At 35.9% G+C, this 25287-nt stretch overlaps 1 protein-coding gene across 44 annotated transcripts in view; it reads left to right on the forward strand.

The window, feature by feature from the left end:
- The window catches only part of LOC142340535 (uncharacterized), a 181715-nt gene that overhangs the window by 118958 nt on the left and 37470 nt on the right, over positions 1 to 25287 (forward strand). For 43 of the 44 annotated variants that reach the window (XM_075391113.1, XM_075391135.1, XM_075391116.1 and 40 more), the window contains 10 exons: positions 2597 to 2731; positions 4141 to 4314; positions 5686 to 5838; positions 6596 to 6739; positions 7307 to 7450; positions 8290 to 8433; positions 15162 to 15353; positions 16530 to 16676; positions 17420 to 17563; positions 22431 to 22742. In XM_075391113.1, the coding sequence (XP_075247228.1) occupies positions 2597 to 2731; positions 4141 to 4314; positions 5686 to 5838; positions 6596 to 6739; positions 7307 to 7450; positions 8290 to 8433; positions 15162 to 15353; positions 16530 to 16676; positions 17420 to 17563; positions 22431 to 22742 (1689 nt within the window). The remainder of the gene's footprint in view (positions 1 to 2596; positions 2732 to 4140; positions 4315 to 5685; positions 5839 to 6595; positions 6740 to 7306; positions 7451 to 8289; positions 8434 to 15161; positions 15354 to 16529; positions 16677 to 17419; positions 17564 to 22430; positions 22743 to 25287) is intronic. The other variant, XM_075391157.1, reaches the window with a different exon arrangement.

Genomic DNA, 25287 nt, shown 5'->3' on the forward strand with positions numbered 1-25287 from the left:
GTCCTGCTTTCAAATGACCGCAAATTTTTAGTTTTATCGGAATTGGATCCCTCAGAGGTTGTATTACTGGAATTGTATAAATTTGACTATGAAATGTGCATATTGACCACCTGAACAAAACAGCGGGACTTGATAGAATTTTTGTTGTTTTCTTCCTGCTACCGCGTGATACTTACAAACTTTATTTATTATAATTACCTTTTTGGTTTTGGTCTGATGTTGATGCCAAATTTTCGGTTTGTTTAATCTATTATTGTTACTTGTGTAATGCATAGTTGTTCCGACCCTTTTTAGGAGGGGGGTGGGTTGGAACCATATACTCAAAAGGGCTTTTTTCAGTCAATTTTGGCCGATCGATTTATTCATCGTAGAGGGTTGTGAGGGGTATTATTAGAAACCCCGTCCAGCGTAAAATATATAATTAAAATGATTTTAATTTCTTTTTATCCACGGAGTTATCGAAGTTAAAAATTTTGTGAACTTCTGACTGATTTTTGTTGTTTTTCAAATTTTACGCAATTTTTCGTCGATTTTGCTGAAATTTATGTTCAAATTTTTAACGATAGTGGTGTTGCTTTCACCTCTTAAGATAGTGGGAAAGTGTTGTTGAACTGTTTGATCCAATTTTTCGGTTGAAGTTTTTGCTGGATTTTTAAAAATTTAGCGTTTTTTTCCATCGAAAGTGGCACGAAATTGAGTTGGGTCAATTTTCACTCCAGAGACAGCTATTTGTACTTGCGCTTCCTTTGAAAGTGCTGTTAAATCAAAATTTTATCGGTTTTTTCTAATGTAACTCAAGAGTTATCCAAATTTCATAATTTATTTTTGCTCTATTGACTTATTTGTCAAATTATACTTATCCATTATATTCGTAATGCAACAATTATGTGTTCCTGATGGACAAACAGGAATAGCAAGGCTAGTTTTTCTTTAATTGTTCTTTTGTTTCACAGTCCAAAAAATTTCGGATTGTAATGAGTCGCTGTGTTTTCAAAAATAATTTTGCAATTTTTGCTTCTTTTTATGTTAATTACAGAACAGAACAATTCAAATCAAGGCTTTCTAATGACAGGTCCAATTGGTTTCCTTGGGAGTCTTATGAAAACCTACCTAGTTTTTTAGTCGAAAGCTTGAGATTGTTTTGACTTTTAAAAATACTTGTTTTAAGAAAAAACAATGTTTTGTTGAGCTTTGCTACCTTTTTCTCTCTTTTGGTCATCTTCAGGTTGCATCGTCTTTCTAAAGTATTAAAATTTATTATTTCTTGCGGTTTACGGTTTAAGTATCGGTTTTTCTGCTTTGATATTACGAGTTGTCAAAAAAAAGTTCGATTGTTGCACATTTTCCCATATTTTTCTTGTCTTATCTCATTTTTGACTGTTCAGATATAAGATTTTTGGCACAATTGAACTTAGCTATTTTTCTAGTGAATAGATTATGGTTTTAACGGCTTCATTACCGTCTTTTAGCAGAATTTCATGAGTTTTTTTTAAATTTTTTGTCTTCATTTGTTCTGCTTGTAGTCGTATTCAAAATTCTGGATAATTGCTGGTCTTAGTGGCACCCTATGGATGAGAAAAAAGATTCTATTTATTGATTTCAATTGATAGCTAAAGTTTTTGATGACTTTGAAATCAAATTTTCTTTAAAGATCATAGGCGTATTTTTTATCTATGTACTTTGCTGTTGTTTGTTGTCTATTTGCTTGTTACCTAGTCTCATTAATTACAGATCGTATATCACATTATTGGTGTTTAGTAAAAGCACAATTAAACATAAAGTCAAAATTGTTGAGCGGGGTCGGAACATTATGTGGTCAGTAGTTGTCAGCTGTTTGATGTTCATTTTCATGTGAGGAGTTTTCAAAACGTTCGCTTGCGTTGCAACTTTAAGAAACTAACTATAGTGTGTTGTCTAAATTGTTCTATCTCAGTTTAGTGGTCTATTTTTGCCTCGTAGGTTTAGACCTATTGCGTCAATTGCTCGTGAATGAAGTGTCGGGGCCATTATAAAACCAGTGATGTTCAGCTTCATTAAGTCAAGACAATTCGTATTTTTGTGTGTCCGTGAAAGCTATAAGGAGTGAACGGAATCAATGCATAAACAGTTCAAATGATTGATTTAATATACTCCAAAAGTTCAATTTGCTCATGATTGTTACCAGAATTAAATGATTCTCGAATTATTATCTTGTAAGATCTTCTGAGAAATTTTAGTAGAATGTTTACTGTGTGGGATCTTATCAGATGCTACACGATACAAATTCTGCCTTAAGTAAATTTTTATCGAGTTAAGTATCTTATAAGATTTATTATAAGATAGAAGATTTATTATAAGATAGTACCTGATCTGTAAGCGGATCTTTTCCGTTTGTGCCACCCCCCCCCCCCCCCCCAGACTCACATGCCATATTTTTACATAATGATTTACTATGTAATGGCTCTTGCTCTCTGACTGGGGGGGGGGGGGGGTGTACAACGTACGGGGGGGGGGGTGTACAACGTACGGGGGGGGGGGGGTGTACAACGTACTGGGGGGGGGGCATAACCGGAAAAGATCCCTGTAGGCAAAAATTGAACATCACTGGTGTTAACAGGTGGTTGACCCGTCTACTTCTGGTGACTGTAGTGAACAGAATGAGGCTTTGAAACAGGGCATCGCTTCTGGTCTTAGTCAGAATCTGATTCGATTGTTGAGAGACGACTTAGAAGAGTGTCAAAAGAACAATCAAGTTTGTGTTCACCTTTCTCGATATCATAAGTATTTCTGGTTTTTTTCTTATTTCTATAAATAGGAAATTCATGAAAATTGGTCTGTTTTGAATATTCATAGCTTACTGTATAAATGTCATCAATATTTGAGTGGCTATTTTTAAAGATATTTATTGGATCTGTTCTGCCCCCCCCCCCCTTCCGTAGTGGGTATGAAAAATGTAACCCCCCACCCCCGCCCCCTCAGGTGCACGTGTTAATTTTTATATAGTAACGTGCTATATTTTTGGGTATTAAAACTTGGGGCCGAAACTGAATAGGTCCCATATATGACTAATAATATTTTACTTGTTAATCATTTAATGATTCTGTTAATGATACGTTTCTCAATTTCCTTCATTTATCTGCTATAACTTAGCTGTCTTTTGTGAACCAATATGTGTTAATTTTGTTTCTTTCTAAGATTCTAATCTTGAGCTTATTGATCAGAACACTATTAAATGAATTGTTTTACACCGATAATCTACTGTTCCCTTGTTTTTTAGTGTGTACTTTAATCTTTTTTTTTAAAAAAAAAATTGAGTTGATGAATTAGGGGGTGTTATTGTTTGTTTTCCATGGATAATCTTAAGACAACAGTGAAGAATCTATCATCCGTTATTTTTACAACTGTGAAAAAGGAGTTGGTCGAAAAGAGTTGAGATTAGTTGCTGGACTTTGGTTTAAGGTGTCCCCAAAAAGCTTTTTTGCTCCGATGACACTTTGCATGCTTGAAGTTGCTTGTTCCCCTTTTCCATTCGAGTTGTTTTTCAACCAAATTAGCTCTGATCGGGTTTTTTGTTGAGGTAATCTTGAATCATTTTGGTCACTCTTGAAATTTAAGCCTACTTCTTTATTTCGCTGTTCCTAATAATGAAAATATTCGTCGATACTTTGTGAATTGTTGAGTTTGAACAAGGCGTCCTTGCTAAATATCGTTGAACTGCTTCAATGCATCACTTGACTGGACTTTTTAAAGCCCATTGAAGACCTGACAGATCTGAGTTGCTGATTCGTATTTATTTCATAACATGTGCTTAGATTTGGAAAAGCAATTTGTTATTATTAAGTGTCTAGATGTGGCTTGAGGTTAAAAGGACGTTGTTTGTGTTTGGTGTCCCGCTTTTTCACCCCTGCCTGTTTAACTCCTATCATATAACCCCAATTTTTTCCAACCACACCCCTCCCCATTGTTTCATTTTTCAATTGATTTTAATTCTTTATATAATTGGCACAATTAACATTGAAAATCAGAAAAAATTACGTAGGGTATGAGTAGAGTTTTGTTGTTAACACATAAAATCCGGGAAACGTGGGGTTCGGGAAAGGGTTTAAAAATTTTGGGGGTCAAATGAGATAGGGGTGAACAGAAATAGAACCGGTTGTTTAGGGTGGTAGTTCTGGTTCCGGAGGTGGTTCGTCTGTAGTTGTGGGCGGTGACTGTAGTGCGTGGGAAGATATGTTTGACCAAGCACAGCAAAGTGGCAATGAACAGTGGATTGAACAGAGTAGAAAAAGCCTGCAACAGTGCAAAGATGCCGCTCAATCTGGAGGATCGGCTGATGTAATTTGTTTGCATCATTTTTTTAATTGCTCTCGAACCAAGTTTGAAGCAATTATTGTACATGTGTTGGTCTGTTTAATGCAACATTTTTGCTTGACCATTTTTGCGCTTTTGTTCTAGAACATTCTGTGCGTTCTCAAGTTACCTTTTCATGCTTGTCTTCGTCATTTTTGAGTGATCTAAGTTGTTCTTATTCTAATATAAAGTTTGGTGCTATTTTTAATTGATTGTTGTGCTTCGTCTTTATGATTCTGCTAGATTTTAGTCCGTGTATTGGGTTTTGTGAGAACTGGTCAATTTTCAATTACGTTGATATCGGTGTTTCGTTTAATTTTTTTTTTTTGCTTTTGTATAGATAGTGTCTAAAGACGTTTCCGAGCGCTGCTTTGAAGAAAAACATGCGTAAAATGATCTAGATCTGTCCAAATTTGTATGTATGTCCTTCGAATCTTTTGATGTCCCGTAGCTTGTAGATGCTTCGTCCGTCCGTTCTCAATATTGGTTTTCTAGCGGGCTCTTGCATCGTTATTATTTCCTTGTGTCTAAGTTCGGCCCTGTTTTTGTGTCCATTTTTCCCATTCTTTTCCCTCAAAATATTCCTTTGTTTTCACGGGTTGCCAGCTGTTCTCTCCGTTTTTCCTAATGGTGGACTTATTGAGAGTTGAGGCAGCTTGGTAGTTATAAAACTCACTTCTAACTTTCATGTAGCGGGTTGATCTTGCCCCTTACTTTCTCAGCTAATAGTCCCCGTGGATAACCTATCAAATTTTGTGTATCAGCTTATAATTATCAACTTGTGAAGAACTGACGTGGCTGGCTGTTTCAAATCGGTTATAACGAGAATTCGGTCATTCATTTTCAAAGAGTTCAAATGATACATTGTCAACAGTGCCGATTTTGAAACATTTATACGAGATTAACAGCTCAAGTTATCATTGATTAAAAAAAAATGTCGAAAATGATGCACTAAAACTCAGTGTTTTCAGAGAAAGAAAAAGAACCTTTATTTACCTTTTTCTAACAATGCAAGAAATATTGAGCATGAAAAAAAGCCACGAACAAATGAAGAGAGGAATCAAGTCTCTTTTATAAACTGCTCAACTTTAGCAATCAATAGACTAACTATCATAAGATAACGAAATCAAATTGGTTTAAACGTATGTCTTTGGAATTATTGGTCTATTTGTCATTGGCAAACGTATCCAGTAAACTGCTCGAAACGAAGATTGAAAATATTTGCGGAAAAACGAAGAAGTGCTTGACGTAATAACATCTCTGTGTGCTCTTCCTTGATCATTGTTAAAAATTGGAGATCAAAATTATGAAAAAACTGATGTCGAGAATGATGCACTTAATTCCCTGTCTGTTCAGGGAGGCGACGCTGGAATGGCAGGACTGTCCTGTGAAGACATCCGACAACTCTACATCTCATCCGACGCCAACAGTCCAGTTCGAACCATGTTACTACAGAAGAACCCAACTTGTCTCGCGGGAATCGAAGACCTTGTAGATACGGAATCGGAAGTAAGTTGATGACGATCCTATGTGGATTCCTGTGAAAAGATTAAATCGTTCGCTCCTTATCGCGTGTTTCTTCGAAAGCAGGAATTAAGATTTTGGAAGAGTTCCTTGTTCATAAAAGTTTCGAATCCTTTTTATCGGTGAAATCTAATCAAAGTGTTGTTCTTTTATTTGTTTTTGTCGATTTTGTGCCTTGAGTTCTGTTGTTTGACTCCTCGTTTTGAGCAATTCTGACTATTAGGTTCCTGTCTCTTGTTTTTGGGGTTTTAGTAATTTAGTGTTTTCTTTGAGTCTCATTTTTTCTGACTTGATAATCTTGAAATGATAACGTTTTTTGTGAAGTATATTGTTATCAATTGAATTGTTTATCACTATCTTGTGATATGCTGCTGATAGATTGATATTGTATCTATATCGATTAACTTCCGGTGTGTCTGCTTAAATTGTGTGAACTAACTGTTGAAGATGTGTGTAAAGCAAATCACTATATTGCAAATCCATCCGAAAGCACATAAGAACTGTTTCCTCCAAAATTCTTGAACAGTTTCGAGAAAAAAAGTTTGAAAAAAGGCGCACACGGTTATTGACAGCTAAACGGGACAATTATGCGATGCAAACTTTGCATCAAATGATGACATGAACTATATTCTGGTATAATTGTGCAATGGGCAATCGATAATTTTGGGTTCTTAAATAGAACAAAGCAAACTTAGGCCATGATTATTTTTGATACAGATGGAAACAGTTCTTGGTGTTTCAGGGTGGCGCTGTTTCCTGTACCAGTTTTGCCACTGTTCTCGCTTCTCTGGAAGCTAATCCCAATTCAGACCCCCAAACTATTGAAGGTGTGAGAAAGAACTACCAACAGTGCTTGAAAGATGGAGGTATTGATCCTGGTAGCCAGGTGAGTTTGAGTAGAAAATGCGTGTGGGGGGGGGGGGGGGGTTGTTTCTGCAGAGATGGTACTGAATTGTGGCTCCTCCACAGATGACATCTTGTCTTTTTTGAAGTGGGTTTTTTTTCCTGATTTCTGTTTTGCTTTTCATTTTATCGCTGCTTTTTTGTAGAGTCTGTTGCAACGTACTGTTTATCCCTTGGTCTGTTGATTTGTGATCATGTGGTTTGCCTTGTAAGTCTATTTCTTGCATCAATTATTGAGAACGTTGGCTGGTTTAGTGCGGTTTCTGAAGCACCAAAGAACTGTTTCCTCAAAAATCATTTTAAAATATGAGTTTTGTAATAACTGTCGTACTTAACAGTTTGAGTTAAGCGGAACCGTTATACCATGCGAAATTTCGTGCATCAATTCCAGAAGAATGTAACTTGGAATTCAGGGTGTAACTTAAATGCGATTACAGTGTTGTGATTCAAATGGTGGGGGGGGGGGATGTTCGGGGTTAAATAGCACAAACAAACCAAATACAAAAAACCGTCTTTGTTAAAGTGGGAAACAGTTCTTGGTGTGTTTCAGGGTGGTGCTGTTGCCTGTACCAGTTTTGCCACTGTTTTGGCGTCTTTGGAAGCGAGTTCTAACTCAGACCCTCAAATAGTTGAGGGTGTAAGGCAGAAGTATGAGCAGTGTTTGAAAGATGGGGGTATTGATCCTAGTAGTCAGGTGAGTTCGAGAAAACTACATTCGTGGTTTTGTAGCTATGGGTTTATCATTGACGACCCCACTTCCCCACCGACCACAGCAAAAGCAAAATTGTCATAGGGCACTTAGCGCTAGGTTGAAATAATATTTGATAATGTCGGATGTAAATATCATGCACCGACTACTGATCCGGGGGGGGGGGGGGGGGGGGTAAATGATTAAGCATCTGTTATGAATTCCATGTTTCCTCCATATCTCTTAATAGTTTAAATTTCTCATATGACCTGGACTGAGACAAAGCTGCTCAAATCATTTACAAGCCAAATGAGTCCAATTTTCTTAATATCAACTGCTTTTGTATTGGGTTATAGCGTTGTCGACTTTTAAAATTTTAAACGATCCTAGTTGGTTTCATATCAAAATGTTTTCAATGATCTGAGCTTTGTGGGGCAACTTCATTTCGCTGGTGCTCCTGTATAGAAATGAAGTATTCCATTTAATTGGTTTTACTACAATACGATTTTCCTATTATTTATGGTCATCTGTATCGTGTCTGCTGTCCATTCAGTATTTGAATGCTGATTATTCTGATAATTTTAGATCATTTGGTGCTTTCAAGTAATTTATTAAATCTATGCGCCTGACACACTAAGGAGCTGTTTCCGTGTATTTTTTAAAGCGTTCAACTTCATGCAAAAGTAATATTGGCATGCTTAGAAGTTACCAGCAAACCTGAAAAATAGATCAACAGTAGTTGCTAATTGCTGATCCAAGTTTAATCATTTTAAAGTTCAGCAGCTTATGCTTTTATTTTGTAAGTTTTTTGGAAGTTATCGGAAGCAGTTCCTGGCGTGTTTCAGGGTGGCGCTGCCTCCTGTTCTAACTTTGCCACTGTGCTGTCGTCTTTGGAAGCTAATCCCAACTCTGACCCCTCGGCCATTAAGACTGTCCGTGATAGCTATGAGCAATGTCTAGAAGCCGGTGGTATTGATCCTAGCAGCCAGGTGAGGTCCCTATTCATTAAATTAAGTTGTTTGCAGCCGTAGAATTGTTTCTTGGATAACATTTAAATATTCAACCATCTGTTTATATTTGTTTTGCATTTCTCTCGATCGATGATGCGTAGGCTCCCCTGTGATGGGGCAATTTAAAGAACAAGAAGTTAGAAGGCTTTAAAATGTTAATGCGGAACAAGGAGGCTTGGTAATGTGCGTTTGCAAAGAATTTTGACCCCCCCTCCCCCTCATCCTTATTGTTGACTAAATTGTTTACCTAATGAGGCAGAGATAGAAAATTTTCAAAACTTCACATATTGTTCGAAAGGAATTGGTGTATGAATAAAAATATTTGCTTTAAATTCAAACCACGAAATGAATTAAATAGTGTTTCATTATAGGGTCGATGAGACCTGTCATTAGCGAGACAACATCAATTATGACCAAAACTCAATGTCTATGTTTAAAGAAGCACTTAATAACAAAGACAGAATAGTATCAGACGAAACCTAAGCTAAACAAATTAACTTGCAGGTCACCAGAACAAGATATCGAACCTTTCGTTAATGAGACCAGATCAAAGAAATACGAATAAAAAGGGCAGCATTAAAAAACGCTTATACTTAGCTTGTATCAAAAAACGTCATGAAAGCCATTAGCTATCAGCTGAAATTGTTAAATACTTTCTTCTATATTTCTATAGGAAGCCTTTGAGACCTTTTATTATCCTTAAACTTTTATTTATGTCTTACTATTAGAATGAGAATGACATTTACAGTCAAAAATCACTTAATTTTTTTTGAGAAAACGGTTTCGAAGCCCCGTTAAAACCATTTTTGCTGAAATCGTTACATGTTCAATTGTGCCTTCTTTTAACGCTATTGATGTCATATATGACCTGCCGTTAATGTAATATGGTGACAATACAACAAAGGAGAACATAAAAATTTGTCAAATGTACAAAAATAAAATATAAACTCGTAATATCGGAGCCAAAAACCATTATTTAAAAAATAATAACTCATTGAAGACTAAATTTTAAAATCACGCGAAAGAAGATGCGACCTCTCTTCGCTAAGACTGAGCTAGATATGCCAGAAATAAGATCAAAAGAGATAGAGCTCAAAAATCTATTTTTTTTTCAAAATAAGTAATTTTGAAGGTCATAAAAGCCGCAATCTTTCTATTGAAAAATACTACATAGATAAACAGTTAGTGAGATTAAGTCATAAGACTTTGCAAATATGAACGAATACAAAATAATTTCACAAAAATTTCTCGCAAACGCAACGTCAAAGCCATAAAAACCATGCGTTTTTTACAGAAATTTTGATATATTTTCATTGCGCCTCATTTACACGGAAGTGAGATACGTCAATAATTGGAGTGTTGATTCGAAATCATCTTGGCCAGTCTACAATTTAAAAAAGGGCAATAGTTATTTTTAAAAAAGACGACAATGCAATTCAAAACTATTGGGATCGTATAAATCTACATTTAGAGTAAAATTAACCCTTCTATTGTTGCTTGTCCATTGAAAACGTATTATTATAGCATTTTTTTGAAATGGGGGAATTTTTATACTAGTCCCACTTTTTCTTTGCTCAGACAATTTTTGACTTTTTGTGGGCATCGCAGAGTAGCATATGTGGTATCACTTTGAAGCTCCGCGTCTAGATTATCGCTACGAAGAGAATTTTTAGGAATTGTGTTTTTTTGTAAAATTTAGCCTATTTTTTTCAAATTCAGCTAAAATTCTTGTCAAAACTCAATCTTTTAATCTTTTACGACAGCTAGCAGTTTTTTGAGTGCAAAAGAAGTATGTTATCCCTTTTTCATTTTCTCTATATAATGCAAAAACAAAGAAATATGCTTTTTTAGAACAAAATGTGCGACAAGTTTTTAGACGTTTTTTTGAATTTTTAACACTTCCCTCACCTCTTAACATACTTTTTCATCCGAGATTCATTTTGTTTTTGTATCTTTGTTTACGTTGTGATAAACAAAGGAGATCTGTCTATTTATAGTTAATTGTTTCAAAAATTGAAGAATCGGAAATTATTAAGATATTTCGTATCGAACCTGTAAAACGGAGAAATTTTAAATCGATTAGGAAGTTTTAGTGATAGCATGCACTTTGTCCGCATGCGAAATCAACTGAACACGAATCAACGATGACTCGTTCTCCACTTTGTTTTTTTCTGGACTACACGGATATTTGAAAAAGAAAACAGATACTTTTTTGCAATTTTGTAATTTTTGAACAACTTTTACCCCACTAATGAACTTTTGTCTCATATTTGTGTCACTCATTAAAAGAGTAATGAATAGGAGATGTTAGGAACAGCTCCAGGTACTCAGTCAGATATTTTTGAGTTCCAATTAAATATAACTTAGATTTTTTTGGGGGTGCAGTTGTTTTTTAAATAACTCTTCATAATGTTTAATTTTAAGTTAAATTGGAAGACAAATTTGAGGGGGCACGTGAGATAGGTGATTCGGCATTCACACTGATGCTGCACAGGTAACAAACAAATTTAGACTTCAGGGCGCGGACGGCTGTTTCTGAGATAAGAGATATGTGTTGTTCGCGAGCTTCTGTTGACCTGCCGTGTTTTCACTCTGCTTTTAGTGTTGTCAATATCAGACTTTACCGCGACTGTTATTATCCGCCCCTTGTCAATATCAGACGTCACCCCGACTGTTATTATCCGACCCTTGTCAATATCAGACTTCACCGCAACTGTTATTAAAACAAATTAATTTTATTTGTGCTTAGCTGGAGCTTTTCGAATCGTTTTTTATGATTCTGATAATTTTTTTGACTTCGATTGAATTGTTTTGAAACTGTCAACATTTTTTTATATTTTGTTTTCCTACTAATTGTCCTCTTTGGCGGCTTGCTTGACTATTATTAATCACGACAAATTTTATCGAAAAGAGGCAGTCTAAATGTATTCAGTTTCGTTTTTGCTCGTGGAGGTTACCTGCTTAGAAACAACAACATTTTCAAAACAGAATATATTACTATTTAGAAATTTTTGTAATATATTTCCTCTTTTCCACTGTTTTCCGTCCTGCTGCCGACTGTGTTTTGGGTTTTAAGATTAAACAACTCGGACTTCAACTGTTACGTCTCTCTATGTTTTTAATCGTTTTAGCGTCGTTCTTTCAGTAAACGAATTTTGCCTATATTTTAAAAAAGTTAGTTTTTTAATTCACTATTCATAAAAAATACGACTTTATGTCCAAAACACAACCAAGCAAGGGGTTTGAATTGCTCTCTGAGAAATTATGCTGTCTTTTTTGACCCTACTTGTATGTAGTTATGCTTCTCTCAAATTTAATATTATTTTTGAATTTGCCTTTTTTTCGATTTGAGTCCCATAAAATTATAACATATTTTTTCTCCGAATTTTAAATACAAATCTACAACATAACCATTTCTGTTTTTTATGGTGCTACATAAAGGGGTTTGAATTGCTCTCTGAGAAATTATGCTGTCTTTTTTTACCCTTCTTGTGTGTAGTTATGGTTCTCTCAAATTTAATATTATTTTTTTAATTTTCGTTTTTTAGATTTGAGTCCCATAAAATTATAACATATTTTTTCTCCGAGTATTAAAAACAAAACTACAGCATAACTATTTTTGTTTTTTATTGTGCTACTTAAAAAGCTTTTATGGTGCCTCTTAGAGAGATTTCACTTCACAGGTATTAAAGCTAACAAAACGTTCTTTCTAATTCAATGTTGTCACAAAGAAAAACATCTCTAAAGATGTGAAGAGGCAAATAAAACTGAGCTCTTTTTTTAAATGGCATATTTTTGGTGCTTCTTTGTCCTAAATTAGCCTAGCCTCAAAGGAATTTTTAAGCTTTATTTTTTTCATTACTTTTTGCTAATGCTGTAGAAAGTTAGCTTGTTTTGGAAAAAGCGAGACGGCGCCTGTTTTGATAAACCAAATCACATTTGCTAATTTTGCTGTGTAATATCTTGATTTTTGGAGGCTTTAAAACCAACGCTTTCAAATAGTGAAATTTGAAAACTTGTGTGAACTTTGAAAAATGTTTCTCACTTGTGTAACCCCATCTGTTGTATCGTTGACAGAACGCAATAGTTGTCATGAATTCACTCAGTTATTCAGAATCAGAATTATATTTTCATTTTTTGTTTGAGTTGTATTCCGGGACTTGTCCTGCTATGTTTATGAATTCCTTAACTGGATTGATTCGTTTAAACTTCTTTTGCCGCTTGTTTAGACAACTGCCCAAGTATTTTTTTGACTTCAACAATCTATATAATTCATTCGTTTTTCCCAAACAATGTTTGAGGGATGTTGCAAGAAACTTGAATGTTTGAGACAATTTTATCCCTTCGATAATGTAAGCCTCAATCAAAATAATTTAGACAATTGTTTTAAAAAAGTTGTCACTCTTCATTATTTTGCTTATATGAAACAACGTGTTGCGGCTATAGAATAGCTTGAAATGATACGGGAGCCTTTTGGTAGACTTGACTTGGAGGTGGTGTTTCCTTAATGATGTTTGGTTTCGTTTTCGATAACCTCAATGAAACATGAAAACCATATTTTTTTATTAAAACTATTGTAACTTCTACAGCCACATTTACCATTGTTTGTTACCAAACCGTTCTTTCTGATGAAAGTAGAGAGTATGAAAAACACTCAACTTTGTATCACAAGTCATCGATTTCACTTTAGAATGTAAAAAATCTTCAATTTCTCAAAGATTTATAGATAAAAACTGATGAAGCTCAATCAAGGTCGGGTATAATGCAAATTAATTCAAATCTAAAGTGATCTTGCTTAGTTAAAACACGTTTTCGGAAAACTTTTTTGATAATGTTTATCGTAATTTAAGTGCAAATATGTATTTCGTAATTGAAGGTTACTCGCTCAGGTTGTTTGGTTCATCTGAAAACTCGAAACAAAGTTTATTGCTTTATCTGTTTCAAACCTCAGCTAAATAACTGTAGCGTTTTTCGTAGCAGATTGATTTTTAAAAAATGCACTGTTTAGTGCTAAAAAAACGTTTCTGAAATATCATTTTCGATTTTTTGATTTGATATATATTAGGCTTGCAAGTGTGAATGTGGGAACATTCTGTGCGACGCACAGAACAAGCGAGCCTTCTTGTTCCAAGTATTATTGAGATTCATAATATGACGAAAAAGGTAATGTATCAAATATAAATGATGAATTTTGGATAATTATTGAAATAAATTAGCAAAAACCAGGCAAATGTTTAATTCCAGAACACTTATAGGAAAAGGAAGTAGACTAGCCTCCTTTGAGAAGTTTTTTCCAGCAATTTTTAGGTTTGTACTTCCGCAAATATAACTAAAGTGGTCGAATTATGCTAATATTCAAGAATATTCGAGAATGCCCTCATATGAATTTGAAATCGATCTTAATATTTTGTTTTTCCCTGTTCTGTGCTATTTGTTGCTCAACATATTCGAGAATTCCCTCATATGAATTTGAAATCGATCTTAATATTTTGTTTTTCCATGTTCTGTGCTATTTGTCGGAGCTTTGTATGTGTGTGGGGGGGGGCACGGCATTTAATTTTGAACCAGGTGTCTTTTATAAGCCACCAGACCCTTCGTTTTTACATTCATCTACCCGGGGTGCACTCATCAGTTTGTGTATCATTATAAGGATCTCATAGCTTTCATTTGTGCTTATTATTTATCTTAAAATGTCTTCGATATATTGTTATTTGCTTCATATCTATACTTAATGGTAAACTAATCCTCACCTTCTCATTTTTCTATGCTCAAAACTTTCTGTTCATCCTTTATATCAAGCTGTTATCACTGAAATGTTTGCTACTTTCAAATGTTTGAGACAGTTTCGTCTGTTTCTTGGAATTTTTTTCTGGGACTGTTTTGCAATTTAGGACTATTTTGTCTGGGACTGTGTCGGCTGTTTTTTGTGAATTTTTGTCTGGGATCTAAAATGAGTGCTTTGGGCAAATTGTGACCACCTGTTATAAAATTTTTTAGACTTTGTTTTCTTTTGAGGCAGTCGTTGGTGTTGTGTAAACCGAGGTGGGTGATTCTGTTCTTGCGTTTTCTTGGTGGTAGAGATGTGATCTAATTGTTGTGCATCGGCTGATTTTGTTGGGCTGTTTCGTTTCTCCCAAAGGTTGTACTCTACTTAGTTCTGTTGATCCGTGTTTGCACCTCAGAGTTTGCGATCAGAGTTTGCACCTCTTAAGAGGACTTAAGGTAGATATAATTGTAATGGTCAAACATACAAACAAAAAAATCGACGGAGCAAAATTTTAATTTATAACTTGGTAGAATCATATTTTAATCCATTTTAATTTGATTCAACGCTCAAATATTTGCCATGCTCGCTATCTCGCAAAAGCTGACCAGACTTGTGACAGAAGTTGTATTTGTGCGGTTAGTCGTTGAGATCCGTTGAAAAAGTCTTTGAAATGAACGATGTCAAAGATTTTGATCTCTAATTCTTAAAGTATTTTTCAGAATGAGAAATTTCCAGGATTGAATTTTGGATTGCATTAATTGCGTGCTCTTATTTTATAGTAATTGCCAGGACCTCAGCTGGTCAGAGAGAGAGTTTTTTTATTGAATTTGCATGTTCATTGCTTAAATCCAGATAAGTAACGTAGAATTTTGATACGTAGACAGTAATTTTTGTCCCGGTAGAAAAGTTTCCAGGGTCGAGGTCTCGTTTTATTGTTTAGGGCGAAGGTTCTATGTTGGCGAATTGTGAGTCGATAGCGAACACGATAAGACTAATGCGTCAAGATACAAGTGGAGGGTCGCAGGGTGGGCAGGACGAGGCTAGTCTAGAGGTCATTAAGAAACTGCAGGAGAGCTATGCTGAGTGTATTGAGAAGGGAGGATTTGAGATTGACCCTACAGATGACCAATGGGTTAGTCTCGATTCATCTGGCGATTGCTGTAATTTTAAGTGGTATCGGAAGAATCGACAGGGAGAATTCAACTTTTTTCAAAATCCAATTTGTCCTTTCCAATCTGTTTATGGAGTCTGGATTTGATCGTTTGTATGAATTTTTGTTTCCAGAACTTATTTTTCTGAGGGGTTGTTTTGGAACTTTGTTGTTGTTCCAGCTGTTTGTCTCTTTTTGAAAAAATATGTTTTCCGATAACGTACGGATGGTAGCCATATTTCTTGCACAGATAATTTTTATTCGCATTATACCATCAAGATATTGTTGTCGTACTTCTTATCAAAGTTAGGATTTATACCATTTTTTCTCAGAGTCACAGACATGCTGTCTTCTCTATTTCAACTGTTTTGATTTCTTTTGACAGTTCTATACTGTCTTTTCTTGTAATTTCTTTTCAGCCCTCAGTTTCTTTTGGTTTACAAGTCGCCTCGCGTAATATTCTCTGAATAGTGATGTCCCGCAAAAACAGATAGCTCGCTCAATCACGTAAAAAAGTTCTCATGACAAGCATTGAACTGTAAGCTGTAAAAGTAGTGGAATGATCAAATATGGTATTAATTATTAGCATGTGATATTTATTAGAAGCATTATTAAAAAAACCCTCTTGTAAGTTTTAAAATGCCGAAAGTCTGAAGCACCAGAAGTCAAAATGGCAGAGGTTCCTACATAGATAGCCAGAAATTGGCTTCATAACTTTCTGTAATTTCAAACTCGCAAGTCGCGTATTTTAAGCAAGGTTACATGACTCCGCAGAAGTCACTTCGAAATTCTGACTATCTCGAACCGCTTCGCGGTTCTCGATAAACGCCAGAAGTTCTCGTGACTTTAAGCAAATTCACGTAACCTATGCTTAAATAAAGACTACGTGACTTTGCTTGAAGTCATTGAGAACTTCTGGCGTATATCGGTAACCGCGAAGAGGTTCGAGATGTTAATTCAGAATTTCCAAGTGGCTTCTGCGGAGTTATTTTACCTTGCTTAAAACATGCGATTTGCGAGTTTCAAAATGCAGAAAGTTATAGCAATCAAATTCTGTCAATATGACTTCTGGCACAGCAGACCTTTGGAATTTTAAAAGGTGCACTTGAGTGTTTTCCGTATCTTAGCTGTTTTTTTTATCGGGACATCACTGTTTAGGGCGGCGGAGATACTGTTGAGAAAATGTGTGCAAGTTTGAGTGCTTCTATCAACGATTTGAGACAAGAGTCCGAGTTGGATTCCACCCAACAAGAGACTCTCCAAAAGTTGCAATCCACTTATAACTCCGTCTGCTCCTCAGATAATGTAAGTCTTTTTTGGACCAATCAGTGATGGGGTTTGTTGTTCTGAAGTGGTGCTCCCCAACTGAGAAATATTTCTGGATCTTTCCCATAATAGCTCGTCTTCTGGGAAGTTTGGCTTGATTGTAGGGGCTGTACGTTATTTGATCGATAGGCCGGGTCGGGGAGGGAGGTTGGCTATAGTGAGAAATACATTTATATGATAAATCATTTACAAAAAGATTTTCTTTTTTATTTTGTTACTCTTCTAATGCGGTTTTCTTGATCGATGGAAACTTTTGAAATTGGTTTAGTTTGATGGCTTCTACGTACACTTACTCTTGATTAAAAAAAGATGGAGTGTGTTTTTTTGTTTGAAAGTCGGGGACTTTTCACTGCTAGTTTTTTTTTCAGGTTCCTTCCCATGCTTTCGATAGTAATTGTGAATCTAATTTTTCTCAGGCTTAACGCGATTGTTACTTCTATGGGGCATTGCAATTGTTAAACTTGGCTTCTCTATTAAATCTGTGTTCGTCCTTTATTTTCGTAGATCAAGTTTTTCCTACAAGGGGTTGATGATAACAGTGATGTCCTGGTAAATAAACAGTGTATTATATTATTCATTTTTTTCACTGAAAATCTCAAACTGAAGTTGCTAGCACATTATATACGAAGAAGGGAGTAAATTATAGATTATTAGAACCGACCATAAAGGCATGTCAATCTTTATTTGAATTGCTGTTTATTTACGGGGACATCACTGTTTAGGGCGGAGATGGTGTTGAAAAAACGTGTGCAAGTTTGAGCGCCGCTATCAGTAATTTGAAGCAGCAGTCTACTGAGTTGGACTTTGCTAAACAACAGGATTTGCAAAACTTCCTCGCCAGCTATAATTCTCTTTGCTCCGATAATGTAAGTGACGCATTCCTGATTTATTCATACCTTCGCCCTGCATTTGAGGAAAGTTTTTATGCTCAGAACTTTTTTAAACTTATTGCAAATTTATGAGTGCAATTTTTCCTTTAATTCGATTATATCTAGACTAGATAGCTTTGGTAGACAATTATTACTAGCAAATTTTTTGAATATTTTGCTTCTCACTGTGTATTTCAACTTAAGTTCGCGTAGAAGCATTTTTCGGCGGATTTTTGGTGGAAGAATATTATCAACTGTTGACGTTCAGTTAAAAGTCTTTTCAGAAAGCAAGGTTTACTAAGTGTCACGGAATTGTTGAAAAATGAGCCCTTCTAACCCACATTTTTGTTGAGCTTCCTCTAAATCCCGACAACGAAAGACTGGCTTTTCGATGTCTGACTCACGTCACTTTCCAAAATTAGTGTCTTCTGTTTTCCGTCGATGTAATTTTTGCTTTCATTAATCTAGAGTCTAAATTAAAGCTTTTGCTATTGCAATTTTCTTCGAATTTTTCTCCCGGATAATAAACTATTTTGCAAATTTGACAGAAAAAATGTCCCATTATTCTGTTAAATAATTTAATTGTTTGGGCAATTAACAATATTCAAGTTTCACTCAGGGACGCTTACGTAACTTCTTTTTATATGCTGTAAGTTTAGGTATATTGGGGTGCTTATGGTTTTTCTGTTTTGTTGTATGACATTTTACATATATTCTGGAACATTCGTTTGCTTAACTTCACAATTGATTATGCGTGACCTAAATTGCTCTTATTCAAAAATTTTATCTGTTGCTAAAACAAATTCGATTGTAAGAAAATCGAGCTCAAGGACCTGATAGCCGTGTGGTTAATGCTTCCGGAAATTACGGGGGAAATCGGATGTTGGATCTCGAATTGTCAAAACATTTTGCATACAAAATTGTTCTTAATGATACACCCCCTCTGAATTAAATTTGTGTAAACGTTTTTCATGTGGCGGCGATAACTTTTTTCAACCCATTTCTGTATCTGTTTAATAGCTGCCGTCAGCCTCTCAGCGGCTATTATTTGGGCGCTCTCCTTTTTTAATTCGCTTTACCTTTTGATCACGTTTTTCGTTTTACGTAAGTCATGATTTTCACGCTTGACTTCTGACTTTCTTCACTCAATGTTTCAACTTAATGGATTTTAAATTATTTCACGTATTGAATTACGTAATATAGTGAATACGATCATAGTCAAAAGAGCAAAATCAAAAGCCGATTAGAAGCTGCTTCAGAAATGAAGAGTTCAGTAATGTTTTTGTTTTTGCTTGATCTGTATCTCGCCTGAGTTTTTTATTAACATTCCGACCTCGAAAGGAACCCCAAACAGGAGAAAGTCTTTGACGCTATGTTTGTTCAATAATGCTTTTGCAATAGTAAAACTGGCGCCAGTTTCATGCGGTTTTTTATAAGTCTTTTTTCTGGTTGGTCGCCCAATTCTGCGAAAGATATTCTTTTAACTCAGTACCGCGCAATTTGTATAAAGATTAATAATAGCAATTTAATGATGATACATAAACACACTTTTTGCTGTGTTCATAAACAGGCTTCAATCAGTTTCTCTTTAGAGAACTTCTGCCATATTTTTTTGACTAATGGTAGACAAATGATTGAAGCATTCTTGGACTTGATTATTAGGCATCCGAAAATTGCTAGGCTTAAACAAACATGGATTTTTGTAATTCATAGGATCATTTGGTTTTTTTGCTAGCTCGTCTTTGCATTGGTCAATTCTGCTCTTGGTCTCAAGGTTTTGACAAATGTCTACTTGGTTATAATTTTATCTTACCTGTCTCTTCGCAAGGTTAGGTTTGTTTTATGGAATGATTTTTGCGTGGTTTTTGCTGGTTTGTATGATTTTGTATCTCTGGCGTCATTGGCATGGTTTCTTTTTTAAATTTATTTTTATCTTGTTTGGCGTGTGTTTGTTGTCAGGTTGGTGTTGGTCATACGTCTGGACTGAATGAGAAGATAGTCGAGTTGTTTTTATTGCGCGTCGTTTAGCTCTCTACTGGCGACTATGCTCAACAATTTTTTTTTCTTGTTAAGGACACTATCAACGTTCCGTTAAGTGCGCGAAAAATTGAGAGACTGAAGCTGTGGGAATAGATGTAACATAAAGCTGTGTTCATAGATGTAACATAAAAATCTAAATTAATGAATGATGTGATTTCGTTTTCTGGTCTTTTCGACTTTCACTGACAAAATTGATGTTTATGTTTTTTTACTCTCATATCCGAGCTGTGATTTGCGAATTCATTCATTCCTGTCGTTTGAATATCATAACGTCGTTCTTCACTCACATTTGAGCTATCGTTTCTGCCTAGTTGAGCTTTTTTGTGTTCTTGTTGATTTAAAGTCGGCGATTTCCATCTGAGTTTTGCATAATCTCAATAGATGTCTGGAAATGTGGCACGAGTTTACCGTGGTTTAGCTACGGCTGAATATGCTTCTGCTTCTGCGGTAAACTTTAGAGAGATTACAGCTGAATAATTTTTTCACAGTTAAACTTGGATCTGATGAGTTGTCATTACGCATTGTCTCAGTTTTATATATACATATGCGTTTTTATGTGCAGGATCAATGGTTCAAAAATTCTGACTTTTCACTTTGTAATACTATAGGCTGCTACCTTGCTTTTAGACGTTCAGTATTCTTTTCGCCCAAATTGAGTTTCTCTCGTGATCTTTTTTTGGCACGAATTTTTAGGTGAGTTTTACTCTGTCCACACTTTTGACCTTAATGCAACAATTGTGGCGAAACGCAATCACTTCGTACCTTTTTATGGCTTTTTTGTGACTTTGTGGCGAAACGTGATCACTTCATACCTTTTTATGAGACTTTTTATGGTCGCCTACCCTCTTCTTTGTTTTGTTTAATTTACGTTTCCGCATGGGGTAGTTAATTGATTGCTGTATGCAATCAGCTATGAAGGTATTGTTCTTTTTAAATTTTCAGGCAGCACTTTTTATGTGGTACTTTTTACCCGGGTTGTTTCGAATCAGAAAATATCATGTAAACCCATGATTATGCAACGATGGGTGTAAAACCAATGATTGAATGATTATAGAACGAAAAAATCATGGCTTTTGTTTTGCCATATTTGGTCTGTTTCATTGTTGGTGAGGTACCTAATATGATTCTTTTAAGGTCAGTAAGTTAAGTCAACCAGGGTATACAGTTTATTGTTACTTTAATATGGCAGTTGCGGTTATAAACTTTGGTAAAAAAAACTGAGACGTCAATATATTTGAGTTGGTCTGTTTGATCTACAGACTTTAATTACAATTTCTGTATACAGTGATCTAATTATAATTGGTTTAATTGCTGTCGAATGTTGTTTGAAGCAAATATTGTATACGTCTGTGCCTTTTTATGAAAAATTTTGCTTGGCCGTTTTGAATATTCAAGTAACTTTTCGGCCATTGACTTTTGCGTTTTGCGTGAACTTCATTTCTCCGTACTGACACAGGCTGCTGTGGATTTCTAAGCCTTCGAGAGCAATTCTTCGGACGTTAGTAGGTTATGTTTTAAGATTCTTTGCTATATATTTTGGAGAAGATAGTAGCCTAACGCAACCCTTTGCATTTGTGTTTGCGCTTTCATTTCATTTGCTCATTTTGTGCTGTAATCTAAGAGGTGCTCAACCGAAGAATTACATAAACCGGAATCTAACTTGATTTATTTTAGCCAGTTTTACATCAAGGTAGGATGTTTTAAAACTTTTTAATCGGCTTCAATTTACATGTCAGCTAATTGTACTACATAATGTAATATTATTTACAATACTGGTTGATAGGCTACAGCGTTTTACCTCAATTTTATTGCTATTTCTTCGTTAATCTAAATACCTCTTTCAAACTTAATTTTTTAAAAATAATTTCAACTATCTGCTTTATATTTAATCTATTACTTTAATAATTTAATGTATGAATTTCAACAAAAAACAGGTAAGGATTGTATGCGAGTTAATTTTTTGTTGGATTAATTTTATTAACAGGTAATTTAGTTTCAATGAAGATGTATATTGACGTAAGTATTAATTTCAATGTTGATAACAAACAATATAGGAAAAGTTAATGAATGGAGTGTTGATGTTTATAAATAAATAGTGATGTTTATATTGATTGTGTACAGATTTACACACAACATGAAAAATTGGAAAGGACATCAAAAGGTCACAAAACCTGTCAAGTGATGCCTTTTATGTCTTCTCGAGTGTGTCTATTTGAGATGCATTTTGCATGTTTATTAGCGAGGAATCGATCTGATTGGTGGAACGTTTTCACCAAACGGACAAATCGTGCTAATTGTCAGTGAAAAAGAAAGTGAAGAGCCATACGTGAGAGATGTATCATCTCCGATTGAATCTCGGGATGTTCGTTTGACAGTTATTTATGCTAACTACGTCGTAAGTGATCTGCTCATTGATGGCTTGATTCGATCCTCCGGGACTCCTCGACACGATTCCTACCATCAATTTTCTTCTGATTCCCGCGAGAATCCCGGACCCGCTCAATTCAGCATACCCACGCGTTTGACCGGGCTTTTTGCGTCGCAACTGGTAATGTTTGAATAATCGGGGTCCGAAATCGGAACCAGATTTACAATCGTTGCAATTATTCGGAATTGAAGTTTTTGGTTCCAATGATTGTAAAGTTGGTGGTCGGCGGTGTCAAGCGGTTATGTAATCAACCTATTTCTGTTTACATAATGCCCAAAATGGGCTCTAAATACATATTTTTATCGAAAGCCGGTCGGACCGGGCCATTTTTTATATCATACTTCCATTTTGAATTATGAGACTATCAGTGTGGTTGAAATTATGGTTGTTGAATAGCGTGGAACTGGGGTGTTCGGAGGCGCAGTATCTCCGAGTAGTCAGATTGTACTAATTGTGGCCGAGGAAGAAAAGATGCCACCTTTTATTTCCAACATTGCACTGCCTTCTATTGAAGCTCAAGACATTCAGATCTCAACTGTGTACGCCAGTTATGTCAAAGATGACCCTCAAATCGGCGACATGGTTCGGAAAACGGCCACCGCCCTTTACAATATGTATTACACGTACTCATCGTTTGCTGAGGGGAATTTTGCACCTGGACAGTTCAACCTGCCCATGCAAATCACGGGGCTATTCGGGTCGCAGCTGGTATGAACGGGTTTTTTTATTAGAGATAAATATAAAATGAATTTGGTCATTAAAAATAAATTCAGAACTAAATGGTTTGCACAGTTGGCGGTCGAAATGCATGAAATTGAGTTTTTTTTAATCAGTGGCTCGATATTTTTGTCTTCAGTACGAAAAGAGAATATTTGTGGGAAGCCTGTCAGTTAAGACCATTAAAATCAAATTCTTTTTGATCATCTGCAAAGTATGCAGAATGGATTAAAGCGTCACCGTTGAATTATATGGAATTGAAACATTTGATGGTCCTTTCGGTGCCAGTAATGAGGTTGTTCTAATCATTGCCGAGAGAGGAGAAAAAGAACAGTCTGAAATGAGGGGAATAATAAGAAAAAGGGCAGCTGAGAACAGGCCGCAGTAGCCTAATGCGGTTCCGCTGCGATTACACAGGAACCAAAATTATTATTATTATTTTTATAGGACAGCTACAGCCGTTTGTGAATATGCTGCCTATCATCGAGGCTCAAAATATCACCTAATAACCATTTACACTATTGACATTAATGAAGATCGCCTAAAAATAACTGAACTGCTTCGCCTATCCTAGGGTGCCTGTATAATGCTTACTGGCCGCACTCCCACTGTCTCGTCATCTCAAGCGAATACTGGACTTGAGAAGTTCAAGTTCAATTTGCATGTCAGTTGTCAGATTTTATAGTTGTGAATTGGTAGAGCTTTTGACAGGAGAGTTTGTTATCGTTTCCGTTTCTTGAACAATTCAAGCACTTCGTTGGAATATGATGGAATCGGAACAGATTTTGGTTTGATTTGTGTTCGTTGGCTGAAAAAGATTCTCTGAAGTCATTTTGATTGCTATGAGCTAGCGAGTTCTAAATATTGGTTGCCATGGGTTTATAAATTTTAATCAACGCTCGTTACGATAACAACAGTTGCTCAACTTATTCATCATTCCTGCGACAGCGAGTTCAAGGTATTGTTTTTTGTGTCCTGTAGAATTTTGAGTTCTGATTTCAAAATTGTGAGCAGCAGTTTATCTTTTAGTTTTTGCTGATTTTTTTAATTTTTATTTTTTCATACTGTTTTTGACTTATTAATTGCTCCCCAACAAAGTTTGGTTCTTAGAGTTGGGCGCACCCCCCCCCCCCCCCCCACTTCACACTTCACCCCGACCCCAACCGTGTACACCGTTCCATCCGTAACCAAGTGCGTTTACCTCCTCCCCCGGTGTCCCTTTGCACACACCCTCCCGCCTCGTCACGCTCACCCCCGCGCCCATTCAATTAAGCTGAAGCTAGCCTCCCTAAACAGTAGCTAGCTACTGACGAAGCCAACGGCGGCTGGCCCAACTTTAGTCGGTTGTGTTTAACTTTTAAACAATTCCTTCAGCTCTAATTTTAAATTCAGAGAAGGAGCAAACTTGACAGGATTTTGACCTGCAGTGAGATGATTTTGATTGTGGGACGTGAAGAAGACAGGGAACCCTGGATTCAAACGTACACCTCGACAATCATCAGTCAACAAGTGACACTGTCTGTCGTCTATTCTCACGCCTTTTTCTCGGCTTATTTTAATGACATGATAAAGCGATCGACGGGGTCTTTCTTTGACCTCAGAGACAATTGGTTCTCACTACCCTTCAACGTGGCGACTACAAGTGGTCCATTTAACATGGTAGTGCTGGCAAATGTTTCCATTTGAGGACTGAAAATTGCTGAAAAACTGATGCTTGAGAAAAACAACTTGATTGAACAGTTGGTGGTCGGCTCAAAATAAAATTGCGAAAAGAATTCAAGCTTTACACGAATTGAGAATGATGAAATCATGTTTTTGGTAAATCTATGATTACGTTTTAACTGTGAGGTATTGTTTGATTGTTACTGATTAGAACGCCTTGTTGTAATCATAGCTGTTTTTACTCCTTCTTCGCGTTTCATCGTAAAATAGTTACGGGTCACTGTCCCTGTTTAAACTTCGGTTGTTCACTGTGTTGTTTTTATTGCTGGATTGATTGTACAGCATAAAATATAAAATCCAGGTAGTTTTCCTTGTAGTTGATTCGCAGTCGAAAGACAGTTAGGGTTCAGAGAGGCTGTATTTGTCTGATACTGACTCGAAACCCTGTTAGTAATGGTAAAATGGAGTCTCCGGACCATATAACCCTTCTATAACGTACTATATCTACGTATATACATTAGTATACACATACAAATATGTGGATATAAGACAATATAGAGGGACGTGCTTCTGGGTCTCCATGTTTGTTGCTATTACTTCCGTATATCCCAGCCTGTTGTATACACTGTCAATGGCTTGTAAAAGGTGTGCCCGTTTCATCATTCTGCTGTGCTCATGCGTTCATTCTTGCTGAGTAGTTGCGTTGCGTCCATTCTGGTTTGTTGGTCGATGAGGTATTCATAGATTGATGCTATCGTTCGAAACTCGTTTTCACAGTGGTGATTTTGTCTTGCCTTCGTCCATCATCTTCAACTACCGTTACAGTTGCCTTGACCCAATTCATATGGATGAGTTTTCCAATTTTAGACTGTTG

Source organism: Convolutriloba macropyga, chromosome 6 (genome assembly GCF_964194025.1).
Source record: "Convolutriloba macropyga chromosome 6, txConMacr16.3, whole genome shotgun sequence".
Taxonomy (NCBI): domain Eukaryota; kingdom Metazoa; phylum Xenacoelomorpha; order Acoela; family Convolutidae; genus Convolutriloba; species Convolutriloba macropyga.